The sequence below is a fragment of the Copadichromis virginalis genome, linkage group LG1, assembly GCF_057382275.1.
Source record: "Copadichromis virginalis isolate Kocher_CV1m ecotype Utaka linkage group LG1, C_Virginalis_male_GT1.1, whole genome shotgun sequence".
Taxonomy (NCBI): domain Eukaryota; kingdom Metazoa; phylum Chordata; class Actinopteri; order Cichliformes; family Cichlidae; genus Copadichromis; species Copadichromis virginalis.
In genome coordinates, this window is record NC_140618.1 from 3074076 (window position 1) to 3097153 (window position 23078).

The 23078-nt window shown below is 41.2% G+C and overlaps 1 protein-coding gene across 1 annotated transcript; it reads right to left on the reverse strand.

The window, feature by feature from the left end:
* Positions 1–19: 19 nt before the first annotated feature.
* LOC146718123 (katanin p80 WD40 repeat-containing subunit B1-like) lies at positions 20–22585 on the reverse strand. The gene is made up of 13 exons (XM_085476234.1): positions 22159–22585; positions 17178–17311; positions 16955–17085; positions 14488–14605; positions 13811–13911; positions 13689–13730; positions 3816–3899; positions 2973–3088; positions 1826–1897; positions 1605–1755; positions 1327–1520; positions 759–907; positions 20–330 (listed from the first exon to the last, which is right to left on the reverse strand). The coding sequence occupies exons 2-13, from the start codon at positions 17224–17226 to the stop codon at positions 98–100; spliced, it is 1440 nt and encodes a 479-aa protein (XP_085332360.1). The 5' UTR covers positions 17227–17311; positions 22159–22585; the 3' UTR covers positions 20–97.
* Between the last annotated feature and the right edge of the window lie 493 nt (positions 22586–23078).

Below are 23078 nucleotides of genomic sequence, written 5' to 3' on the forward strand. Positions count from 1 at the left end.
GCGTTCACTGACCTGCTGTTTATCAGGAAAATGAGACTTTATGTCCTTCAGCTGCCGGCTGATCGCCAAAATGGACTCTGAGCAGAAGAAGAAATCATCAGGAAACGACCCAGTAACCACAAAACAGGAGCTGAAACACCTCTGTCGTGTGTTTTTGTGTCGTGTGTTTTTCACTGTCGAACACGTGATTTATTGTTCGTGTTTCATCTATAAACTGAAACGTCGGAGGCGCGTCGTCTCCTGATGTCTCACAGAAACGTGAAGCTGTGCTGGACTCACCGTCCTCTGGAGGAGCGGGAAAAGGCTCCGACATCTTAGGAGGAGTGCGAGCTGGAAGAGAGGAGAACGAGGAGCTCAGACTGCAAAATAAATGTGACGACATGAAAACAAAAGAAGAAATGACGAGAGTGTCTTTGTCCTCATTAGGATGAATATTTTAAAAAGGCACAAAGAACCAATCAGATCCTCCCATCCTGTTTGGCTCTTACAGCGAGTAATGTTTACTCCTCTCACTTTTCAAATATGGCCTGCTTCTCAAAATCAGCCAGAGCAGAACTGATGGCGATGCTGCAGGTGGATCAACAGGTGAGGAAATAGAAGCTTTCGGGGAAACTAAACACAGATTTTGTTGGTGCAGTGTTGATTAAAGATGAACTCAGCGTCCTTTTCAATAGCAATATTTCACAGATCTCGTTGTATGTACGTATAACTGTATTCTTTATTCAACATCTGAGCTGCGATGCTCCGGGTCCACCTACAGATGGCGCTCTTTGGCTGGAAGATGGCCTTGTAGTCCTCGGCGTTGTGGATCTCAGCAGACGACAGCTTCTCGTCCGCCTCGTCCTCGCTAGGGCTCCGCCTCTCCCCTTCGGGGCTCCGCCTGTCAGACTCTGAACGGTGCTTCAACCTGATGACATCACAAACATTTGTTTGTTTGTTTTTAGAAGAAAAACTGCAAATTTTTTACTTTATTTACTTTTATTAAAGAATCTGGAAGCGAAACTTTTCCACTGAAGTCAAATAAGATTTTATATATATATATATATATTATTATATATATATATTATTATATATATATATTATATATATATATATATATATTATTATTATATATATATATATATATATATATTATTATATATATATATATTATTATATATATATATATTTATTATATATATATATTTATTATATATATATATATATATGACATGTGATCTGAGTGTTTGATGAATGAAACCAGTGGCTCATGTATAAAACTTTAAATCCAGGAGTCAGTACTTGCAGTATCTGGAGTATTTTCTCCTGTCTCTCAGTGTGCCGTACCTCTGCGATCTGCAGGTGGTCGTGGGTCTCTCGTAGTTCTTTCGCAGTGCCGCTCCTTTGGGGTCCTTCTTCGGCTCTGTGAGCGGCTGGTCGTCCTGGATGATCCCCTGGATCACGGCGCCACCGCTCTTCTTTACCCTCTTCAGATCGACCACGTAGGACGACACACTCGACAGGTGATGAGACACGCCGATCTGACATGTGGAGAAGGTGGAAGATTAAGATTACCTAAAACTTCTGCACAGTACTGTTACTGAGCGGTGGGCGGAGCTACATACCAGCTGCTGGTTGCAGATGGCGAGGTCAGACACCTTTCCCCAGCTCACCGGCACCGCGTCAAAGCAGCGGTCCGGTTCCCAGCCGAAGACCCGCAGCGAGTCCGTGGCGCCGCTGTACAGGCAGGAGCCATCTGGGCTAAAACATATACACCTGAAACCACAGGGACAGGGGTCAGAGGTCACATTCCAGTTACACCCTGCTGCAACGGGGAAAAACTCACCTGACCGGAGTCGTGTCGCCCTCCAACGAGCCGATCATCGTAAACTTCTCCAGATCCCACAGCTTGATGGTCCTGCAAGCACATGCAGAGTTCATACAGCTGCAGCTCATTAGAGACACCTGTAGGTGTTTTATAGTGTCAGGTGAAGACGCTACAACACGGCTGAGGAACAGGAAGAGACCTCCAACAGATCCACGGTCAGCAGTGACAAGTCAGTAAATGAGGAGAAAGAGAAAAGAGGAACGAAACACGAACAAAAGAGGGAGTGGAGGGCAAAGTGCACCTCTCAGTGCATCATGGGAAGTCCCCAGGAACCTGAGGGATGGTTAGGGTCGCCTAACCCAGCTCTAACTACAAGCTAAGCTAAAGACATTTTTATAATTAATTGAAGAAAGTATGTGTTTGAGTCACTTCTTATTCTCATAAATGAGAGTAAGATTTATTCCATCAATAAACTGTTTGAGATAAAAATGACCCTGCTCCCTGTTCTGTCACTAAAACAGGCCAAAACCTACAAAATGTCTCATTTCTTTGAAGTGACACATTCAAAGCTTTAACGGCTCCATCACGATCACATGACAATCGGAAAATCAGGCCACAAACTACAGCTTTGCTTGCTGGTGTAACTTATAAACTGTCTCTAACACCAGGTCGATGTCCTCAAATTAAACATAATAATCAATTTAAGTGATTCATGTTGGAATACTTATTTATACTTCATATGCAAAAATAAAGAAATGATTAAATACTGAGTGCATTTGCTGGTTGTGTTGGAGAAAGGATGAGTTATTATTTCCATTTTATTATATTTATATTATATTTCCTGTTTACTTTTAGTTATAAATGTATGATTTAGTGGCACATGCAGAGGACATGTAGAAGACACAGGACATGTATGTGAAAAAAAGTAAAAGAATTTCAGACTAAAAGAAATGTTACATTTTAAAAAATGCCACAAACAATCAAACTCAGCACCAAAATAAAATCTTGGCGGCACAGAGAGAGGACAACCTCGCGCAGCCTCTGAGCTTCATGAAACAGAAAAACTAAACGAGCCACAAAGTGTCACAAACACTGATTCCACTCATGAGTCGCTCCTTCAGCTCCGAGCTGCTGCGTCTCGGGCGCTCGGCCTGCGGCGACGTACCTGTCGGAGCTTCCGGAGGCCAGCAGGTACTCGTTGGGGTGGAACTGGACGATGTTGACGGCGGCGGTGTGAGATTTGAATTCCGTGATGGTTTTCCCCTGAGCCAGGTCCCACAGCTGATGGAGACAAGAGGACAGGGCTGAGGTCATCGAACAGGAAGAGAGCAGAGCTCACCTCCTTCAGCCAATCAGAATGAGCGATTTTATTACAGGATGCTGCCGGTTTGATGCTTTCACAGCATTTACAGAATAAACACATCATGTTCACACTTTTAAATTCCCAAGATGCTCTCAAACACCCGAACATCCGACCGCTGCAAATGAAATGAAACTTAATTCTAAACATCGATGAAATGTTAGCCTAACGAGTCGTTACACATCACCAGCTTATTACTTTATTTAAATAAATGTAACTGAACCTGGGTCAAGAAGTGTCCTGAAAACTATTTTAATAGAAAAGATGGATCTTAAAAATCCTAAAACACTGAAGTGATTCAACAGACGGACCTTTTAAAACCATTTTAAAATGTAGAAGAATCTAAAAATGTTGCGATTCAATCGCTCGTTTTATTTTATGGGAACACGTGACTACCAAACATGAACCAGGACCAGCTGGAACATTTTAACGTCTTCCAGCCTTTCTGCACAGTTTCCTGCTGCTGATGTTCTGCTTCACAGTTTACATTCACAGCATCGTGTAACTCCTGCAGGTTATAGTTACTCTGAAGGTTTCTCAGCATCTACTGTTACAGAGTCAGAGTTACCACAACATGTAAGTACCGGGAAAAACAATCCTTAAAATATATTTTTTACATTAAAGGTGAGACGTCAGATCAGGTCGTACCTTGACGGTGCAGTCGTCGCTCGCTGAAGCTAACCACTTCCCATCAGGACTGAAGGCCAAACTCCTCACAGCCTGAGTGTGACCCTGCAACACCAACACTGGTCAGATTTTTGCTATCGAGACTCATGTGAAGCTTTTATTTTGAAGGAAAGTAGAAGCCCTGAGCCTGGTTCTGGAGTTTTTCCTTCCCACTGTCGCCAAAGTGCTCATAGGAGGTCATATGATTGTTGGTTTTTCTCTGTATGTAGATCTTAAAGTATAAAGCGCATTGAGGTGACTGATGTTGTGATTTGGCGCTGCATAAACAAAATTAAATTGAAGTCTCTCAGTTCTTTTAAATGCAATAATCCGTTTACTGTAAGACTCCATAAAAGCTCCGACTGACACAGTTTAATCCGAATCATTCTGAGCGTCCTCGGCTTTGGCGCACAGTGACCACTAGTGATGGGTCGTTCGCGAACGAAATGGCTCTTAGAGCCGGCTCTTTGACGTGAACGACGCGAGCCGGCTCCTTATCGCGAGCCGTCACGTGGGTTTTTTTTTTTTTTCTTTCTCTCAGCCTCTCTCTCGCACTTTTTTTCCGCTTCACTCTGCACGCGAGCCTTGTGCTTTACGCTGGGCAGAGGGGGGAGGGGCGGTAGTTACACTCAGTAGCACAGGAACAGAGCCAGAGAGAGAGAAAGAGAGGCAGGGACAACAACATTAGAAAGGTATAGTAATCATCCACAACTATTTTCAGTTGCAGATGATAAAGGATTGAGAAAGTTTATTCATGCAGGTCCATATGACAGAGAATATGCATGTTCTTTTAGTTTTCATATTATTATAATTTATATTTAATTGTGTTGTGGTTTGCAGTGTTTTGTGTTCTTTTCACTTTAAATTTGTGAAAGGAAAAAGCTGAAATTTAAATAGTTAAAACTTGAAATGTGAATAGTTGATTTTTGTATTATATGATTTATTTATTACATTTTATGTGGAGTGAATAAATAAAAGTATATTTACGGTGGCCCCTAGAGACAAAGCACATACAAACTTCAAATCACGTACGAACTCTGAAGCATGTACAAACTCCAAAACACGTAAAAACACGTACAAACTCCAAAACACGTAAAAACACGTACAAACTCCGAAGCACGTAAAAACTCAGAAGCATATAAAAACTCAGAAGCATATAAAAACTCAAAACACGTACAAAAGACAACAGAAGTGCTCCAGGATGCTGGGCGCAGTGTTGAGCCTTTGTTATCTTGTGGCTACACAAGCCAGCAAGTACCAACGACCGGATTTGGTGTGTGGTAATAACAGGTAAATGAACTTTTTTTTAAATTATTTGAATATATATATGAGTGCCTGTGTATAAATACACAAACAATACACACATGCTTTCAATTGTGTAATTTAAGTGATCTAGTAGCTCTGCTTTGGAAGTTCAGTTCATGCTAGAAATGTGTTTTGGAGTTTGTACGTGTTTTGTCTCTAGGGGCCACCGCATATATTTATATATAAACATATATAAATAAAACCACTTGTTTTTATGTTAGTAATTCCTTTTGTGCATAATTTTATATTATTGTTAATAATAAATTAATTAAAGCAACAAAACAACCTGAAGAGCCGGTTCGGAGCCGAAAGAGCCGGCTCTTTTTAGTGAGCCGAACCGAAAGAGCCGGATCTCTAAAAAGAGCCGGAAATCCCATCACTACACTACACCCATAAAATCGGCTAGTCTGACAGATAAGGAGAAGACGACGGTGGTATGTAAACTGTGTTTTTGTGCTGCGTATTGTTTGTTTGAACGCAGTTTGGATTCTGACCATAGAAGATGTTTTTGTGACACGCCCACCGCTACGTTTGCTATTCGGTTTGGTGTGTGTGTGTGCTGTGGCTCTGCAGGCGTTCACCTGAGTTTGAAGGAATTGCTGTTGCCTTTGTTTTGGATTTTGGCATGCTGCTTATGTTGAATGCTTAAAATGAGTGGATCACAGGCTGCATCTGTTGTTGGATTGGCGTCCTTGCGGTGGTGCCGTAATGTTTGGTGATAAGAAAAATTCCAAATAATTCTGGCTATAGATTTTGTTTGGGCAAACAAAGGTACTAATAATTGACATCAAAGAGAGACAAAATGGCAAAGATGAAGAAAGTCGAAGAAGATCTGGAAGAGATTAAGCATTCACTTAATTCGTTGACGTCGGAAATTGAAAAAGTAAATAAGCAACAAGGAATATTAATGTCGATGATGGAGCAAATCAAAGAACTAAAAGATCTGGTCAAGGAGAAAGATAAGACAATCCATTTTTTGGAAAGGAAGGTGGACGACCTAGAACAGCAGGCTCGACTCGAGGAAATGGTCATTACAGGTCTGGAAACTAAACACAGAACATATGCGAGAGTTACCGAATCTGGGACTGGTGCAAAACGAGGAGAGGACGTGCCCCCGATGGAGGAGCTACAATCGTTGGAACGGCAGGTTGTGGAATTCTTTTCGAGTAAAAATCTTCCCCTGCATAGTAACAATATATCTGCATGCTATACTCTTCCTAGAAGGCACAAAAATGCTCCTCCAGCAATTGTAGTGAGATTTGTTAATCGAAAACACAAAGTAGAATTGCTGAGACGGTCCAGCCTTTTGAAAGGAAGTGGAGTATATCTGAATGAACATCTTACAAAAAGAAATGCAGATATTGCAAGACAAGCTCGTATTTTACGGAAGGAGAAAAAGATTCAAGCAACCTGGACCAGGAATTGCAAAGTGATGATTAAACTGAATGGAACACCAGAAGAAGCCAAGGTTGTAACGATTAAGGAACTTGAGGAATTGGACAATTATACGTGATAATATGATTAAGATAGACAAATGGTTGCGACCAATTATGGCTATAACTAGTTTATTTTTGGCAAGGTCAAATGCTACTTCGGGAGGAAAAGGACAAAAGGAAATTGTAAAATTGGATATGGAAGATAACAAGATCAACGGACTTTAAAATATGTTGATAAATGAATGTGAGATTGCTTAGGATCTTTTCTTTCCTTTTTCAGTTTTTTTTTCTTTTTTTTTTTTCTTTTTTTTTTTCCTCCTTCTTTTCTCTTTTTTTGTTTCCTTCTCCTTCTTATGAGGTAATAGATAGCGCTAGAATAATTTATGCATTATGTTTGACGACACAGATTATAAATCATATGATTTTGAAGTAGGTATTGACCCTGAAAGGAATGTGCTTAATACAATTAATGTCACATGTGATTATTTTACAGAGGAGCAATTCAGGGATAAGGTTGATATAATCAATACATTTTCTTTAATTCATATTAACTGCAGAAGTCTTTATAGAAGTTTTGCTTCGATTGAAGATTTTCTGTATAGTCTGAGAGGCAAGTTTCAAATAATTGCTCTGTCTGAAACATGGTTAGATGAGAATAAGGGTTGTAATTTTTGTATTGAAGGATACGATTTGTACTTTGTGAATAGAATTAAGACAAAGGCAGGAGGGGTGGCACTTTTCGTTAATTGTGATTTGAAATGTAAAAAAGTTGAATGTATGTCTGTTGTTATGGATGATTTAATGGAGTCTGTGACAGTAGAATTGGATATAGAAAAGAGAAGTAATATAATTGTAACGTGTATATATAGGAAACCGGGATCACAGATTGAGTTATTTACAGAAGCAGTAGAAAATTTATTGAGTAAGGTTAAGGGAAATAAGACTGTATGTTTGTGTGGTGATTACAATATTGATCTTTGTAAAGTGACAAATGATAAGGCTTCGTCAGATTTTTTTGAACTATTATATGGTAAAGGATTTTATCCTTTAATTATAAAGCCGAGTAGAATAACGGAGAAATCAGAAACACTAATTGATCATATTTTTATTAATAGTTTGGAGAATAATATTGAAAGTGGCCTCATCATAAATGATATAAGCGATCATCTACCAGTCTTTTTTATTTTCGATTTAAATATGAAAAGAAAGAAAGAAGCTAGTTTTGTGAGTTTTAGAAGGTTAAGAAATGATGAAGCAATTAATAGGTTTAGACAAGATCTCATGGAAACGGACTGGAAGGAGGTTTATGATAATGAGGTCAACATTGCATACGGAGTATTTCTAAATATATATTTGGCCTTGTATGATAAACATTGTCCATTGATATCATTTAAGCATAAGAAAAAGAATATAAATAGGAAACCTTGGATAACTAAGGGTCTTGCAAATGCGTGTAAAAAGAAAAATAATTTATATAGGGAGTATATAATATATAGAACTAAAAATGCGGAAATGAAATATAAACTATATAAAAATAAGTTGGTATTAATATTGAGGAAAGCTAAGAAAGATTACTATAATAAAGTTTTTCAGGAAAACAAAAATAATATTAAGGGCATTTGGAATATTTTTAAAGAGGTATTGGGTAATAAGAACACACCCAAAGTTCGGCCTAATTATTTTATTAATAATAATCAAGTTGTTAAAGATAAGACCGAAGTAGCAAACGAATTCAATTCCTTTTTTGTAAATGTTGGACCTACTTTAGCAAATCTAATCAGGAAAAATGATGATCCAGGAGATGAGGAAGCCTGGATAGGTGATAATAGAATGGTTAATTCCATATTCTTAGCCGATACTACCATAAAAGAAATAGTAGCAATCGTAAAAAATTGTAAAAATAAAAAATCTACTGATTGTGATGGTATAGACATGGTCATAATTAAAAAGACAATAGATTGTATAAGTACTCCTCTTTGTTATATTTTTAATCTTTCGCTACAGTCAGGAGTATTCCCTGACAGAATGAAAGTGGCAAAAGTAATACCATTATATAAATCAGGAGATAAGCATAGTTTTAACAATTATAGGCCAGTGTCTCTTTTATCACAGTTTTCAAAATTGCTAGAAAAACTCTTTGCACAAAGACTTGATAGTTTTATTGAAAAATATCAACTAATACATGAAAACCAATTTGGATTTCGTAAAAATAGGTCAACGGCATTAGCGTTGTTGACTTTTATTGAAGATATTTCATCTGCAACACATAATAATAAATACACAGTGGGAGTATTTGTTGATTTAAAAAAAGCTTTTGATACGATACAACATTCTATTTTGATTTCTAAATTGTATAACTATGGAGTGAGAGGAGTAGCATTGAATTGGTTAATGAGTTATTTAGAGAATAGGTTGCAATATGTTTATTATTTTGGCAATACTTCTGAAAGACTGAAGATTGTATGTGGTGTTCCTCAAGGTTCTATTTTGGGACCTAAACTCTTTAATTTATATATTAATGATATTTGTGACGTATCTAAAAGGTTAAATTCGATTTTATTTGCAGATGACACAAATTTTTATTGCTCTGGAGAGAATTTGAAAGACTTGGTTGAAATTATGACTTCTGAGATGTTAAGAATAAAAAAATGGTTTGATGTAAATAAATTATCTTTGAATCTGACAAAAACGAAATATATGATATTTGGTAATCGTGTAAAGGAGGATAAAGTCATTATGTTTATAGAGGAAGAATTGATTGAAAGAGTTACTGAATTTCGTTTTTTGGGTGTAATAGTGGATGAGAATTTGACATGGAAATCTCATATTGAACATATTAGAAAGAAAATGGTCAAAAGTATTTATATTTTGGGTAGTATAAGAGATTTATTAAATTATAAAACAATGCGTATTTTATATTTTTCTTTGTTTTTTTCATATATCAACTATTGTGTTGAAGTTTGGGGGAATACATATGAGAATACCATAAAACCTTTAAACCTATTACAGAAGAAAGTTATACGAATAATTCATAATGTTAAATATAGAGAACATACAAATAAATTATTTATAGAATCAAAATTATTAAAATTAGGAGATTTAGTGAAATTACGGACATTATTAATTATGTTTAAGGCTAAAAATAATATTTTGCCTTTTAAGTTACAAAGAGTATTTTTGATGTGTTCAAGGGGAGAAGAGAATAGAAGGAAATTTTATTTTAAACATCAGTTAGCCAGGACTACACAAAGATTAATGAGCACAACGGTTAGGGGTATAAGACTGTGGAATTTACTTCATTATAATTTAAAGAATTGTATAAATTTACAATGTTTTAAAAAGTGTTATATGTTTAAAACGATAACTCAGTATGAAGAATGCGAATGAATGTGATGTTGGTTTGGGATTCGACCGGAGAGAAATGTCAATATTAGTTTGTTCCTGATTTTTGGTGCCCACCGGTGATATAAGTTCGATGGTAGATAGGGGGCAGGGTTTAATAAGAATATTTTCTTCTTCCTGCTCCTTTTCACACATGGTTGTTGTGTTTTGTTGACAGAAGATGTGGTTGTTTTGTTTGATTTGTAGCACCAAGTGTGAAATAAATAAAAATGAAATGAAATGAAATGAAATGGATAAACTGAAATTGGATAAGATTAAGCAGTATGCTAGAAGAGAGAATAAAGCGATCAGCAAAGAAGGCACCCACAGCTGTGGCCAAACAGACTGCAACAGATCGGTCTCAGAAGGAGCACCCAACAAACTCCAATGCCACCTTCCTCCCACTATCTGTTAAACTGTTTGTGGTGGGGCGTGGTTTGCGGTGCCGTGCGGACGCACCTGCACGGCATCCGCAATCACGCCGGCCGTGTTAAAACACGGGGACTCAGGGGTTGGTGTGTGTGTGGTGTGACGTGAATTAAATAAAGTTGGCTCTGAACGTTGCTCCGTGGTCCCGCCGTGCCTTATTCACGCCACATTGGTGCCGAAACCCAGGAGGCGGCACGGCGGGTCCGTATCGGAGCCAGGGAATGGAGAAGCTGGCCCGGAGGGTGGCCGAAATGGCGGCCGCCCAGCGGGAGCAGGCGGCGGAGGTGCGTCGCCAGCAGGAAGAGCTGCAGGACCGGTCCGAGCGCCACCTGGAAAGGATTGGGGAGCTGGTGGCGCTGCTCTGGGCCTGGGCGCCACCCCCACAAGTGTGTCCCGAGGACAGTGAAGCGGTGGAGGAGCCGTGTGGGGCACCTCGGCAGCCGGAGGTGGTGGACGAGTCACGCGGGGGTCCGAGCCTGCCGGAGGAGGAGGAGCAGCCGGGTGAAGGGCTGCTCCTGCCGGGAGCGGTGGAGGAGCCGCTCCAATCGGAGGCGGAGGACGAGGCGGGCGAGGGGCTACACCTGCCGGAGGAAGAGGAGTCGCTCCACCCAGAGGTGGACGAGGGGCTGTGCCTGCTGGAGGCGGAGGCGCAGTGCGGGGAGCCGCTCCAAACGGGAGTGGCGGAGGCGGAGCAGCCGTGCGAGGAGACGGAGGTCCCTGCTCCAGAGCAGCCTGCGCAGCCGGAGTTGGAGGCAGAGGAGCGGGATAGCCCCGCTAAGCCGGGGGTCGGCGGGCTGGCTAGTCCAGCCTCGCTGCCACCAGTCGATTCTGCGCGCCTGACGTCTGCCCAGCCGCCTGGGTACAGGAGCTCACGGCCATGCCTGTGGGGCCGTGTCCGTTTGCTACGCGGCCGACCTCCGGACCAGCTTCGCCGTTGCCGCTGGATGCGCGGGCGGCCACCAGAATGGACGCTTCCCCGTCGCTTGGGCTGGGGCGCCGATGTTTTGGGCCGAGTCTCGCCCCAGTTCGCGGGGGGGGGGAAAGAGTAGGTTCGGCCAGATTGCTCCCCGGCCTCAATCGGGCGATGGGGGTATGTGGTGGGGCGTGGTTTGCGGTGCCGTGCGGACGCACCTGCACGGCATCCGCAATCACGCCGGCCGTGTTAAAACACGGGGACTCAGGGGTTGGTGTGTGTGTGGTGTGACGTGAATTAAATAAAGTTGGCTCTGAACGTTGCTCCGTGGTCCCGCCGTGCCTTATTCACGCCACACTGTTTAAATGGAGTGTGAGGCAGACATGCTAAAACAGTGACCTAAAAGCATTACCAATAAACAATGGGATCAATACATAAATGAAAGAAATGCAGCTGATAAAAAAGCCATAAACTACTTTCATTTGTTTAGTGGTGATTGCCAGTTTAGTTGGGTTTTTTTTGAGACACAGAGAGTGAGAGATCCTGTCCTACATTACTTTAAAAAAGAAGATATTTTCAGAGCTGTTGATATATGAAGCTCTGAGCATTGAGTGTTGCATTGTGAGAGTTTCAGTAAAAAGCCTGCAAATTATTGCATTTATACTGGAGAGCAAAGAAAAATTAAATTCTACTTGTACTATGGAAAATCAGTTTCATAAAAGCTACATAAACAGAGCTGAAGAAGACTGCGTTTGTAAAACTAGCGGTAACGTGTGAGAATTATAAGTTATAAGACTGTTTCTGCTATCGATACAATTTGTGTTGTTAATCCTAAATGATTCACGGTGACAACATCATAAGAACAAGGTCATTTTACTCCACACACACACACATTTGGAAAATCACATAGTTTGACCATAAAAATTCCCAGAATAATTAGTATTTGAGATTGCTGAAGCAACATCACTAAAGAAAAATATCCTTGCATGTCACTTTCGTTTAAAAATATAAAAAATGTGAAGTTTTTTTTTGTAAAACATAAAAACATAAAAACAACAAAACTTAAGACCTTAAGAAAGAGATAAAGGATTGAGAAAGTTTATTCATGCAGGTCCATATGACAGAGAATATGCATGTTCTTTTAGTTTTCATATTATTATAATTTATATTTAATTGTGTTGTGGTTTGCAGTGTTTTGTGTTCTTTTCACTTTAAATTTGTGAAAGGAAAAAGCTGAAATTTAAATAGTTAAAACTTGAAATGTGAATAGTTGATTTTTGTATTATATGATTTATTTATTACATTTTATGTGGAGTGAATAAATAAAAGTATATTTACGGTGGCCCCTAGAGACAAAGCACATACAAACTTCAAATCACGTACGAACTCTGAAGCATGTACAAACTCCAAAACACGTAAAAACACGTACAAACTCCAAAACACGTAAAAACACGTACAAACTCCGAAGCACGTAAAAACTCAGAAGCATATAAAAACTCAGAAGCATATAAAAACTCAAAACACGTACAAAAGACAACAGAAGTGCTCCAGGATGCTGGGCGCAGTGTTGAGCCTTTGTTATCTTGTGGCTACACAAGCCAGCAAGTACCAACGACCGGATTTGGTGTGTGGTAATAACAGGTAAATGAACTTTTTTTTAAATTATTTGAATATATATATGAGTGCCTGTGTATAAATACACAAACAATACACACATGCTTTCAATTGTGTAATTTAAGTGATCTAGTAGCTCTGCTTTGGAAGTTCAGTTCATGCTAGAAATGTGTTTTGGAGTTTGTACGTGTTTTATCTCTAGGGGCCACCGCATATATTTATATATAAACATATATAAATAAAACCACTTGTTTTTATGTTAGTAATTCCTTTTGTGCATAATTTTATATTATTGTTAATAATAAATTAATTAAAGCAACAAAACAACCTGAAGAGCCGGTTCGGAGCCGAAAGAGCCGGCTCTTTTTAGTGAGCCGAACCGAAAGAGCCGGATCTCTAAAAAGAGCCGGAAATCCCATCACTAGTGACCACGTGTCTGTGTGTGTTTGTTTTGTATGTGATGGTACAACTGTGGAAAACAAGCATCAGAATGTAGAGCGGGGCTTAAACATCTGAAAAACATCAAAAATCTGTCAGAAACCTGAAAACAATCAGGATTTAGCTTTTCACACGGTGCTGTTTCCAGGTCAGATGAGGTCAACTCATTTGCATAAAAGATCAGATTCCACTGAAGCAAATGTCCACATCACACTTTGTTAGGTCACCACAGGTGTGTTTACCAAATCCACCTGCAGCCACTGTCCACCTGTTAGAAACGTGCACCTGGATTCGAGCAGGATATTAGGAGCCGGCCTGTCATCCTGAGCACAAACTTACCTTATATCTGAACACGTATCCTTTCCTCCGCAAGTCCCACAGCTGACAGCAGAAAAGAAGAGACATTTCATTAGAGCGGATTAAGACTTCAAGGATGTTCTCACACAGGAAAGCACGCCTACCTTAATGTTTGTGTCCATGGAGCTGGAGGCCAGGAAGTCTCCAAAGGGATGGAAGCCCAGGCTGGTGATGTTGGCTTTGTGTCCCATCAGAGTCCTTAAAACTGAGCACAGGAAGCAGCAGGGTCACCTCTTTGCATCTCTTTCTAACTAAGACCCAGCTTAGGTGCATTAAAACGCCTCCGCATGATGGGACGGACGATTATTCTGACTGCGGGGTACAACGTCCTCCGTTACAGCCTGAGACTGAACACTGAGGAAGCTGTATCAATTTTCAAAATAAGAGTAGATGGAAAAATACTACTAATAATAACATATACTCAATCAGACTGATGTACTATATTACAGAGGCTGACATCATGTGGTATGACGGATGTCCTGTGTCCTCGAGGCAGCAGAGGTGGAAGAGCTCATAGCTCAAACTTTGCACTCAGAAATTTAGAAAAAACTCACCACACTAATAAAAAAAAGCAAGTTGATTTTAACATGTTTCAGCTCTTTGTGTGTCATATTTCTAATCGACTGGTTCGCTCACTTCACTTCTCTTTGTCAGTGTGAACCTTACGCTGTCCACCGCTGATCTAAAGCACCTGTGCAGATAAATTACGCACACAGACAGTTTAGAGGCGGTGAAGCTTTGACTAAAAAGCCTCGTAGCCACAGAACAGACAGAGTCTTACTCTTGGCAGCCTCCAGGTCCCAGACTCGTATTGAACCTGACTGCGACCCGGCGGCGACCTGCTCCTCCGACACGTTGAAATGGATAGACTCCACTGGGTTCTTGTGACCAGTCAGACTCTGAGAGGAAACAGTCAGAACAGACATCATCACCTAAAACTGCACCTCGCTCCTTTCTCAAAAACTCAAAACACAGACTGTATATCAAAATGTTAGTGTTAGTGAAGCTGCTGAGGGACACCACGTCACCTGTCAATCACAAAATAAGCCCACCTTCATCTCCTGCTTTATCGTCCCCTGAACACTAATGGAAACCATCATTTCCAAAATGAGCTTCATCTTTTATTCAATAAGACCTGAAAACAGCGACTGAGACCATAAAGCCGTCAGGAAACTGTTTACTGAGCTCAGAGATCAGGTGAGGAGGCGGCTCGTTTTCTCACAGACTTCTATTCACAGTCAGAGGAGTCGCCCCCTGCTGGACATCCATGAAAAACGCAGGTTTAAGCTTCACTTTTCAGAATTCAAATCTACACCCATCCTTTATACAGGGAGTGCAGAATTATTAGGCAAGTTGTATTTTTGAGGAATAATTTTATTATTGAACAACAACCATGTTCTCAATGAACCCAAAAAACTCATTAATATCAAAGCTGAATGTTTGTGGAAGTAGTTTTTAGTTTGTTTGTAGTTTTAGCTATTTTAGGGGGATATCTGTGTGTGCAGGTGACTATTACTGTGCAGAATTATTAGGCAACTTAACAAAAAACAAATATATACCCATTTCAATTATTTATTTTTACCAGTGAAACCAATATAACATCTCCACATTCACAAATATACATTTCTGACATTCAAAAACAAAACAAAAACAAATCAGCGACCAATATAGCCACCTTTCTTTGCAAGGACACTCAAAAGCCTGCCATCCATGGATTCTGTCAGTGTTTTGATCTGTTCACCATCAACATTGCGTGCAGCAGCAACCACAGCCTCCCAGACACTGTTCAGAGAGGTGTACTGTTTTCCCTCCTTGTAAATCTCACATTTGATGATGGACCACAGGTTCTCAATGGGGTTCAGATCAGGTGAACAAGGTGGCCATGTCATTAGTTTTTCTTCTTTTATACCCTTTCTTGCCAGCCACGCTGTGGAGTACTTGGACGCGTGTGATGGAGCATTGTCCTGCATGAAAATCATGTTTTTCTTGAAGGATGCAGACTTCTTCCTGTACCACTGCTTGAAGAAGGTGTCTTCCAGAAACTGGCAGTAGGACTGGGAGTTGAGCTTGACTCCATCCTCAACCCGAAAAGGCCCCACAAGCTCATCTTTGATGATACCAGCCCAAACCAGTACTCCACCTCCACCTTGCTGGCGTCTGAGTCGGACTGGAGCTCTCTGCCCTTTACCAATCCAGCCACGGGCCCATCCATCTGGCCCATCAAGACTCACTCTCATTTCATCAGTCCATAAAACCTTAGAAAAACCAGTCTTGAGATATTTCTTGGCCCAGTCTTGACGTTTCAGCTTGTGTGTCTTGTTCAGTGGTGGTCGTCTTTCAGCCTTTCTTACCTTGGCCATGTCTCTGAGTATTGCACACCTTGTGCTTTTGGGCACTCCAGTGATGTTGCAGCTCTGAAATATGGCCAAACTGGTGGCAAGTGGCATCTTGGCAGCTGCACGCTTGACTTTTCTCAGTTCATGGGCAGTTATTTTGCGCCTTGGTTTTTCCACACGCTTCTTGCGACCCTGTTGACTATTTTGAATGAAACGCTTGATTGTTCGATGATCACGCTTCAGAAGCTTTGCAATTTTGAGACTGCTGCATCCCTCTGCAAGATATCTCACTGTTTTTGACTTTTCTGAGCCTGTCAAGTCCTTCTTTTGACCCATTTTGCCAAAGGAAAGGACTTTGCCTAATAATTATGCACACCTGATATAGGGTGTTGATGTCATCAGACCACACCCCTTCTCATTACAGAGATGCACATCACCTAATATGCTTAATTGGTAGTAGGCTTTCGAGCCTATACAGCTTGGAGTAAGACAACATGCATGAAGAGGATGATGTGGACAAAATACTCATTTGCCTAATAATTCTGCACTCTCTGTATACAGTCTGCACTCTGCCATGATGTGGTGCACTACACACAACGTAAGAGGTCAGGCAGGTTAGTTTAGTTGGAGGAAGATGGCGAGCAGTGGAGGGGAAACATGAGTCTGTTTAATTCCCATGGAGCGAACTCTGTTTTCATCATTTAACAATCAGAAATGAATCAATAATAAAGATAAAAGCGTGAGGTGGTGACAGGAGAGAGGCAGGTGTGGGCATCATGACCTGCAGACTGCAGAAGAGCAGTAGGTAAAGGATGGGTTCCTTTGAATCTGCTCATGTTTCAGGCCTAAAAAACCTCGACGGAAACCTTAAAAATTAGAAACCCATCGCATTTTGCATTGCGGGGGACTCACCATGATGCAGTTGGCCTTGCTGACGGCCCAGATGTTGACCCTGCAGTCCTCTCCTCCTGTGGCCAGCAGGCGGCCCGAGCTTTTCCCCAGAGCCAGACAGGAAATGGAGCTGGATTGAGCCTCGAACTCCTCTGTACGGCAACAAAGGAGGAACAAATTCAGGTCGGGCTGGGCTGCTGGACAGGAAGGGTGTGATGATCGTTTGAGTAACTTTAATACTCACGAAGGCGCCATGCGATCTTGGTTGTGCTGGAGGCAGCCATACTGGTCATACTGGGAGACTGGCTGCTGTGTTTGACGACCCCGGCTGAGGTTAATTCATGAGACGGACATCAGCTCCTGGTTTAAAATGGAGCACTGTAACAAAAAATAATTTCCCCCAGGGATCAATAAAGTATTCTGATTCTGATTCTGATTTAGTGTTTGCACTGAGCGTCAAACACCTGCAGGAACACAACACAGTGATAAATAAGTGATAGAAGAGATAAGACATATAAAACCGTCTCAGTCTCGCCTCTCTGACGCTGAGCTCTCATTTCTACTCCCAGTGAAGATACCATCGTCTTCAGCTCGGCCTCCAAACCACACAGGTGTCACTACCACCCTGTAAACCCTCCCTTTCATGCTGGCTGCCGTCCTTCTGTCACAAATCACCCCTGAAACTCCACCAAGCCTGCACACTTCTTCATGTCTCTTGTGTGCTGTCCCTTGTTTTGGATGGTTGACCCCAAGTATTTAAACTCATCTATTATTGGAAAACACTGTATACAAGCCAGAAGCCAGATGATATAAGTTAGTTAAACTGCAGGAATGTCTTAAAGATATAAAAACCTTGATGACCGTTAATTTCCTACAAATATAGTATCTAACCAGATTCTTACTCTGGATGGCATTACCTTGGCCTCCAGTAACGCTGTGAGGAACCTTGGAGTCATTTTTGACCAGGACATGTCCTTCAACGCACATATTAAACAAATATGTAAGACTGCTTTCTTCCATTTGTGCAACATCTCTAAAATTAGAAATATCCTGTCTCAGAGTGACGCTGAAAAACTAGTTCATGCATTTATTACTTCCAGGCTGGACGACTGTAATTCATTATTATCAGGATGTCCTAAAAACTCCCTGAAAAGCCTTCAGCTGATCCAAAATGCTGCAGCAAGAGTCCTGACAGGGACTAGAAAGAGAGAGCAGATTTCTCCTGCTATAGTCTCAGGCTGCTGAAGGATTCCCATGATGCACTGAGTGTTTTCTTTTCCTCCCCTCACTCCCATACCGGCCCCTCCCCGAGCGTGGTTCTTCTCGAGGTTACTTCCTGTGACAATAAGTTTTTCCTCACCACTGTCACCAAGTGCTTGTTCATTTTACCTTTATTTATACAAATAGTCCTGAGACTCAATGCCTCATTTACAAGAGAGACCTGTTTCAAACAGGCATAATAAAATAACACCAATAAAATATTGAATATTTTACCAAGTGTCTACACAGTCAAACTAAAAACAAGATTCCCAGTGATGATTTCACAAAACCATTTATGCGTCTTTTAAAGTCTACGAGCAAAATCAGCTGAGAGCCTGAAATCCTTCTGTCATGTAATCCATGAGGACGGGACAGAAAAGGAGAATACCTTCTCTCTGAGGTCTGAACAGTGAGTGCAAAGAAGTCCTGAGACCGCAGATTGTGACTAAACTATTTGTCAGATTACAGGTAATCTGACAAATAGGAGACGAGTAAACCAGAAATGAATTTAGAGACAAAATGCTATCAATGAACCATCCTGCATGAGGCTAATGAGGACTAATCAACCAGTGAATATAAAGTACAGTGGTGTGCTAAAGGTTTTGAGCCGGTGATAAATCTTAATGCCGTGATAAACAAAGTCCAACGATCCATTTCTAAGAAAAACAAAACTCCAGCTTCAGCCTAGCTTCAACAGGAACTCGATGTTTGTAAGACTCCACAGCTTCATTGTTAATACATGTACCTTGAGAAGATACAAGAGAGGGAAGTTAGGATTAGGGTTAACCGAACCCTCTGAGAAGAACACAACCGTGGTTTTTTTTATAGATGCATTTCAAAGACAGCCTTAGCAGAAACAGCTGTGACTGTGTACGATCAAAAGCTAACTGCAAATGTTCGAAAACCATGTCGATACCAGGGTACCAGATTATTACCACAATTAATCATCTGCGTAAAAATAGGCAGTTGCACTTAGATTTTGTCCCACAGCACTGACATAAATAGTAAATAACGCAGGTCCCAAGACAGAAACCTGTGGCACTCCATCAGTCACATTTAAAAAACTGGAAGAGAGACCATTAAACTGCACACACTGCTTATGGTGAGAAAGGTGCTTAGCTTGGTCTGAACGGCCCTTTTCCAATAACCTCTGACATAAAACCCCACGATCAACAGTGCCGGAGGCTTTCGATCAATAAAAAGAGGGGTGCAGTATTTCTTTGCTTCCAGGGCCTCGTAGATATCATTGAGAACTTTAAATTTTAAACCTTTAAGTTACAGTACTGGAGAGATAAAATATCATTTTCATTCTGATAGCTCTAAGGTTGATTATTCCTCAGCCATTAAAGAATCTCAGCTAAAATACAGAGTTTGCAGATTGGTTCATATTATTACCATCCAAGAATCATCACCTTTCAGGAGGGCAGTACAAAGGCACACTGGGATCTCTGCTGAAGTGTTCAGTTGTATGGAAAGATTAAAAATATAAGACGCTGGCTCATCTATGATGCTTGCAAGCAGACGCAAGAAAAACGGAGACAGACTGTCTGGACCGGTGACTTTTTAATGTTAATGCTCTTCAAAGCTGTCAGAGAGAGAATTTATAGTCTGCCAACGCGTCCCAGGGACTTTGAGACTGTCAGTGGTTAAGATCAGAAAGTGATCACATTTGGATTTCCTAATAGAAGCAGCGAAGCTATTACGCAGCTGCCAAACCTTAGCCATTGGCATCAGTGTCGGACTTTCTTGAAGCTGCTCAGGGCTGCTTCCTGTCCCGCCCTTTCACTCTGACCTGGCTAAAAGCAGCATGTTTGTCCACAAGGCAGATAAAACTCTCAGAGTAATATTTACAAGCTAAGTTAACACCGTCCATCAATGTAAAACTGACCCAATGTAAATTCATGAAGTCGTGACAAAAGGCTTGCTCATGTAAAAGCTTTAAATTTCTGTTTGTGATGATGCTCAGAGCATGAAACTGTTCCTCGCAGCACCAACCATGCAGCGATCAGTCAAGTCGCTGGTAAAAACTGCTGTGGAGAAATGATGTGGCACATTAATCAAAGATGATTTATCTGGGGAATAAGGTGTGTGGGGCTTTAGTCATTTGTGTTAGATTAAAAACAGTGTGCCTTAAAATAATCAGACACAGGAGAAAACCGATCCCAATTAAAATCACCTACCAGAATGATTTCATTATAATAGCTGAGCCAAAGAGGAGAACGTGCCAGGGTCAAAGTCAACAGCAGTTAAAGACCTAGCTTTATAAAAAAACTGTCACACTTCTGCCTTTCTGAGGCTGCTTGAGCGATAAATTTTAAATCCATAAATTCCCACATCTCACGTCTCAGAAACAATTATTCATTTGGCACTACCTCCGGTGCTTGCATGTTAACCTTTCCACTCGTCTCTCTCATTGTGTGAATGAGAGTGAGACGAGTGGCACGTTATCCTCTTCGGTTCAGCTATTTTCCTCCTACTGACTTTCATTCCTCTTGTGTTCAGAGCATACCTCGACCTGCTCCCACTGCAGCTCACGGTGTCATCTGCAAACATCACGATCCACAGAGACTCCTGCCTGGCCTCGTCTATCAGCCTGTCCCCATCACCACAGCAAACAAGAAGGGGCTCAGAGGAGATCCCTGATGTAATCCCACCCCCATCTTGAACCCATCTGTCATTCCTACCACACACCTCACCACTGTCTCTCTCCGTCCTCATACATGTCCTGCACCACCCTCACATCCTTCTCTGCTACTCCCGACTTCCTCATGCAGTACCACAGTTCATCTCGTGATCCATAAAGACACGGTGCAGATACATCATCAACAACCTCAAAGCAACCGCACAATTCAAACTCCTTGAATTTTTTTCTTAAATAACATAATTCTTCACCTGCAAACACAAGATTTCACAAATGAACAAACAGAATAAATCTTGTTTGGTGTTATCAGGTGATGTCGGTTGGTGTCTGATATTCATTTCCTGCTATAACAAAAGTCTCCCAAATATGGGATAAATAAGATATTTCTCATCCTCATCAGCACCTTCATCTACATCCAAACTGTTAGATAATATCTATTTTTCTAACACAAAAATAATACTTAAAATCTGCAAGAACCTTCATGTGTTACTGTCTGCAGACTGAAGCGAACATTTCTGTTCCGCTTTATGGAAACTGGCGCATTTTTCTCAGATCATAACGTGTATGAAAACACCGGTAAACTAACTGAGCAGTGCTGTTGTGGTCAGGAGTGTTTGCTCTGCTCTCCTGGAGCTTCAGCTAACTTCAGGTAATCTCATTAAGGTTCTTCATTAAGCTCATTAAACCACAGACGAGCTCATGTTCAGACTAACACAGCAGAGGAGGTCCGTCTGCTCCCCACTTTAACCCGTTAACTCTGACTCTGTGGCGGGTGTTCCAGATCAACTGGCGTTTAGATCAACTGGCGTTTAGATCAACTGGCGCCGATGTTGTTCACAGGACACAAAGAGTAAACGATCGTTTACTCTTTGTGTCCTGTGAACAACATCGGCGTGGTGTTACTTGTTTGATGTTTTCGCGATCGCGTCGCGCATGAGGATATCACCAGGTAAACTCGCCACATTTTTAAACATTTTGTTGTTCAACAGCATCAAGACTGACGGAGTGTGTTTGAGACAACCTCACAAGTGTCACAGATGACACATTTGGCGTTTTTTGCTGGTTTGTCGGTAGGAGCTCCTGAAACGCAAGACTGCCACACATCTGTTCGACCAACGCCAGTTGATCTAAACGCCAGTTGATCTAAACGCCAGTTGATCTAAACGCCAGTTGATCTGGAACACCGGTGCTGACCTAACCACCCGCCGTACCGAGCTCCGGGCTAACGTTAGCCGAACACTGAGGCCGGGCATCGGCGTCAGGAGCAGCGGCTCCCCGGCGGAACTTGGACCGAGCAGACGCAGTCTGGCGTTGGGGAGCTTACCTCGGTCTGTCGGTCACCGACGGACGGCTTAAAGTTGATCCGGTGAGACGGCGACAGCAACTTGTCGACGGTCCGTTTACTGCTCGGCTGCAGCTTAGCAACTGAATCACACACCTCACTTCCGGTGACGTCATTACCCTTTTCCCCCAAACAACTTTATTAACAAATACGCTTCGAAGTCATGACTGTAGAAAACGATCACTAGGTTGAACTTTTCAGTAGCGCCGTTAACTTAGCGGTATTTATCTTAAATTTCCATTTCTCCAGATTTGACATGTTTCTCTTTGTTTTTATTTTTGTTACGTTTGCCAAACTTTTCCCTTTTTCTCAAATCTTTTCTGGTAAATTTAGATTTTTTTCCTTATAATTTCTCCTAAATGCATCTTTTATTTTCTTGTGATTAAGTATTTTCCCCCTCACATATCTGTCCCTTTTCTAAATTTGGTTTTTAGTTTCTCATAAACCTGGTTACCCGCCCCCTCTAAATTTGCCTCTAATGATTTAAGCTGCACTGAAAGAAAAGCAGCTTTGTAAGAAAATGAAAGCTATCTAAAATGACATTGTGTATTTACAAAACTAAAATAAAACTAAATTAATTAGGAAATTAATTCATTAGTTCAGGGCTGGATTGGGACAAAAAATCGGTCCGGGCATTTTGACTAGTGACCGGCCCACCAGGTATTACAGGAAAAGCCATAAAGCTTTTGAATGAAAACAAACGCTGTTGTGACAGTGATGTACAGTCTTGTTGGTATATGTAGGATTTCTATACATTGTACATCAGATGAAAACTTTGGTTGTAAGATTCAGATAATTATTTATTAAAAGCGAGACATTTTAAATGAGAATAAGAAAGAAAAGTATTTCTTTGTGCCCCCCTCTCCCTGTTAATGCCCTACCTGCCCCCTGGCAAAACTTTG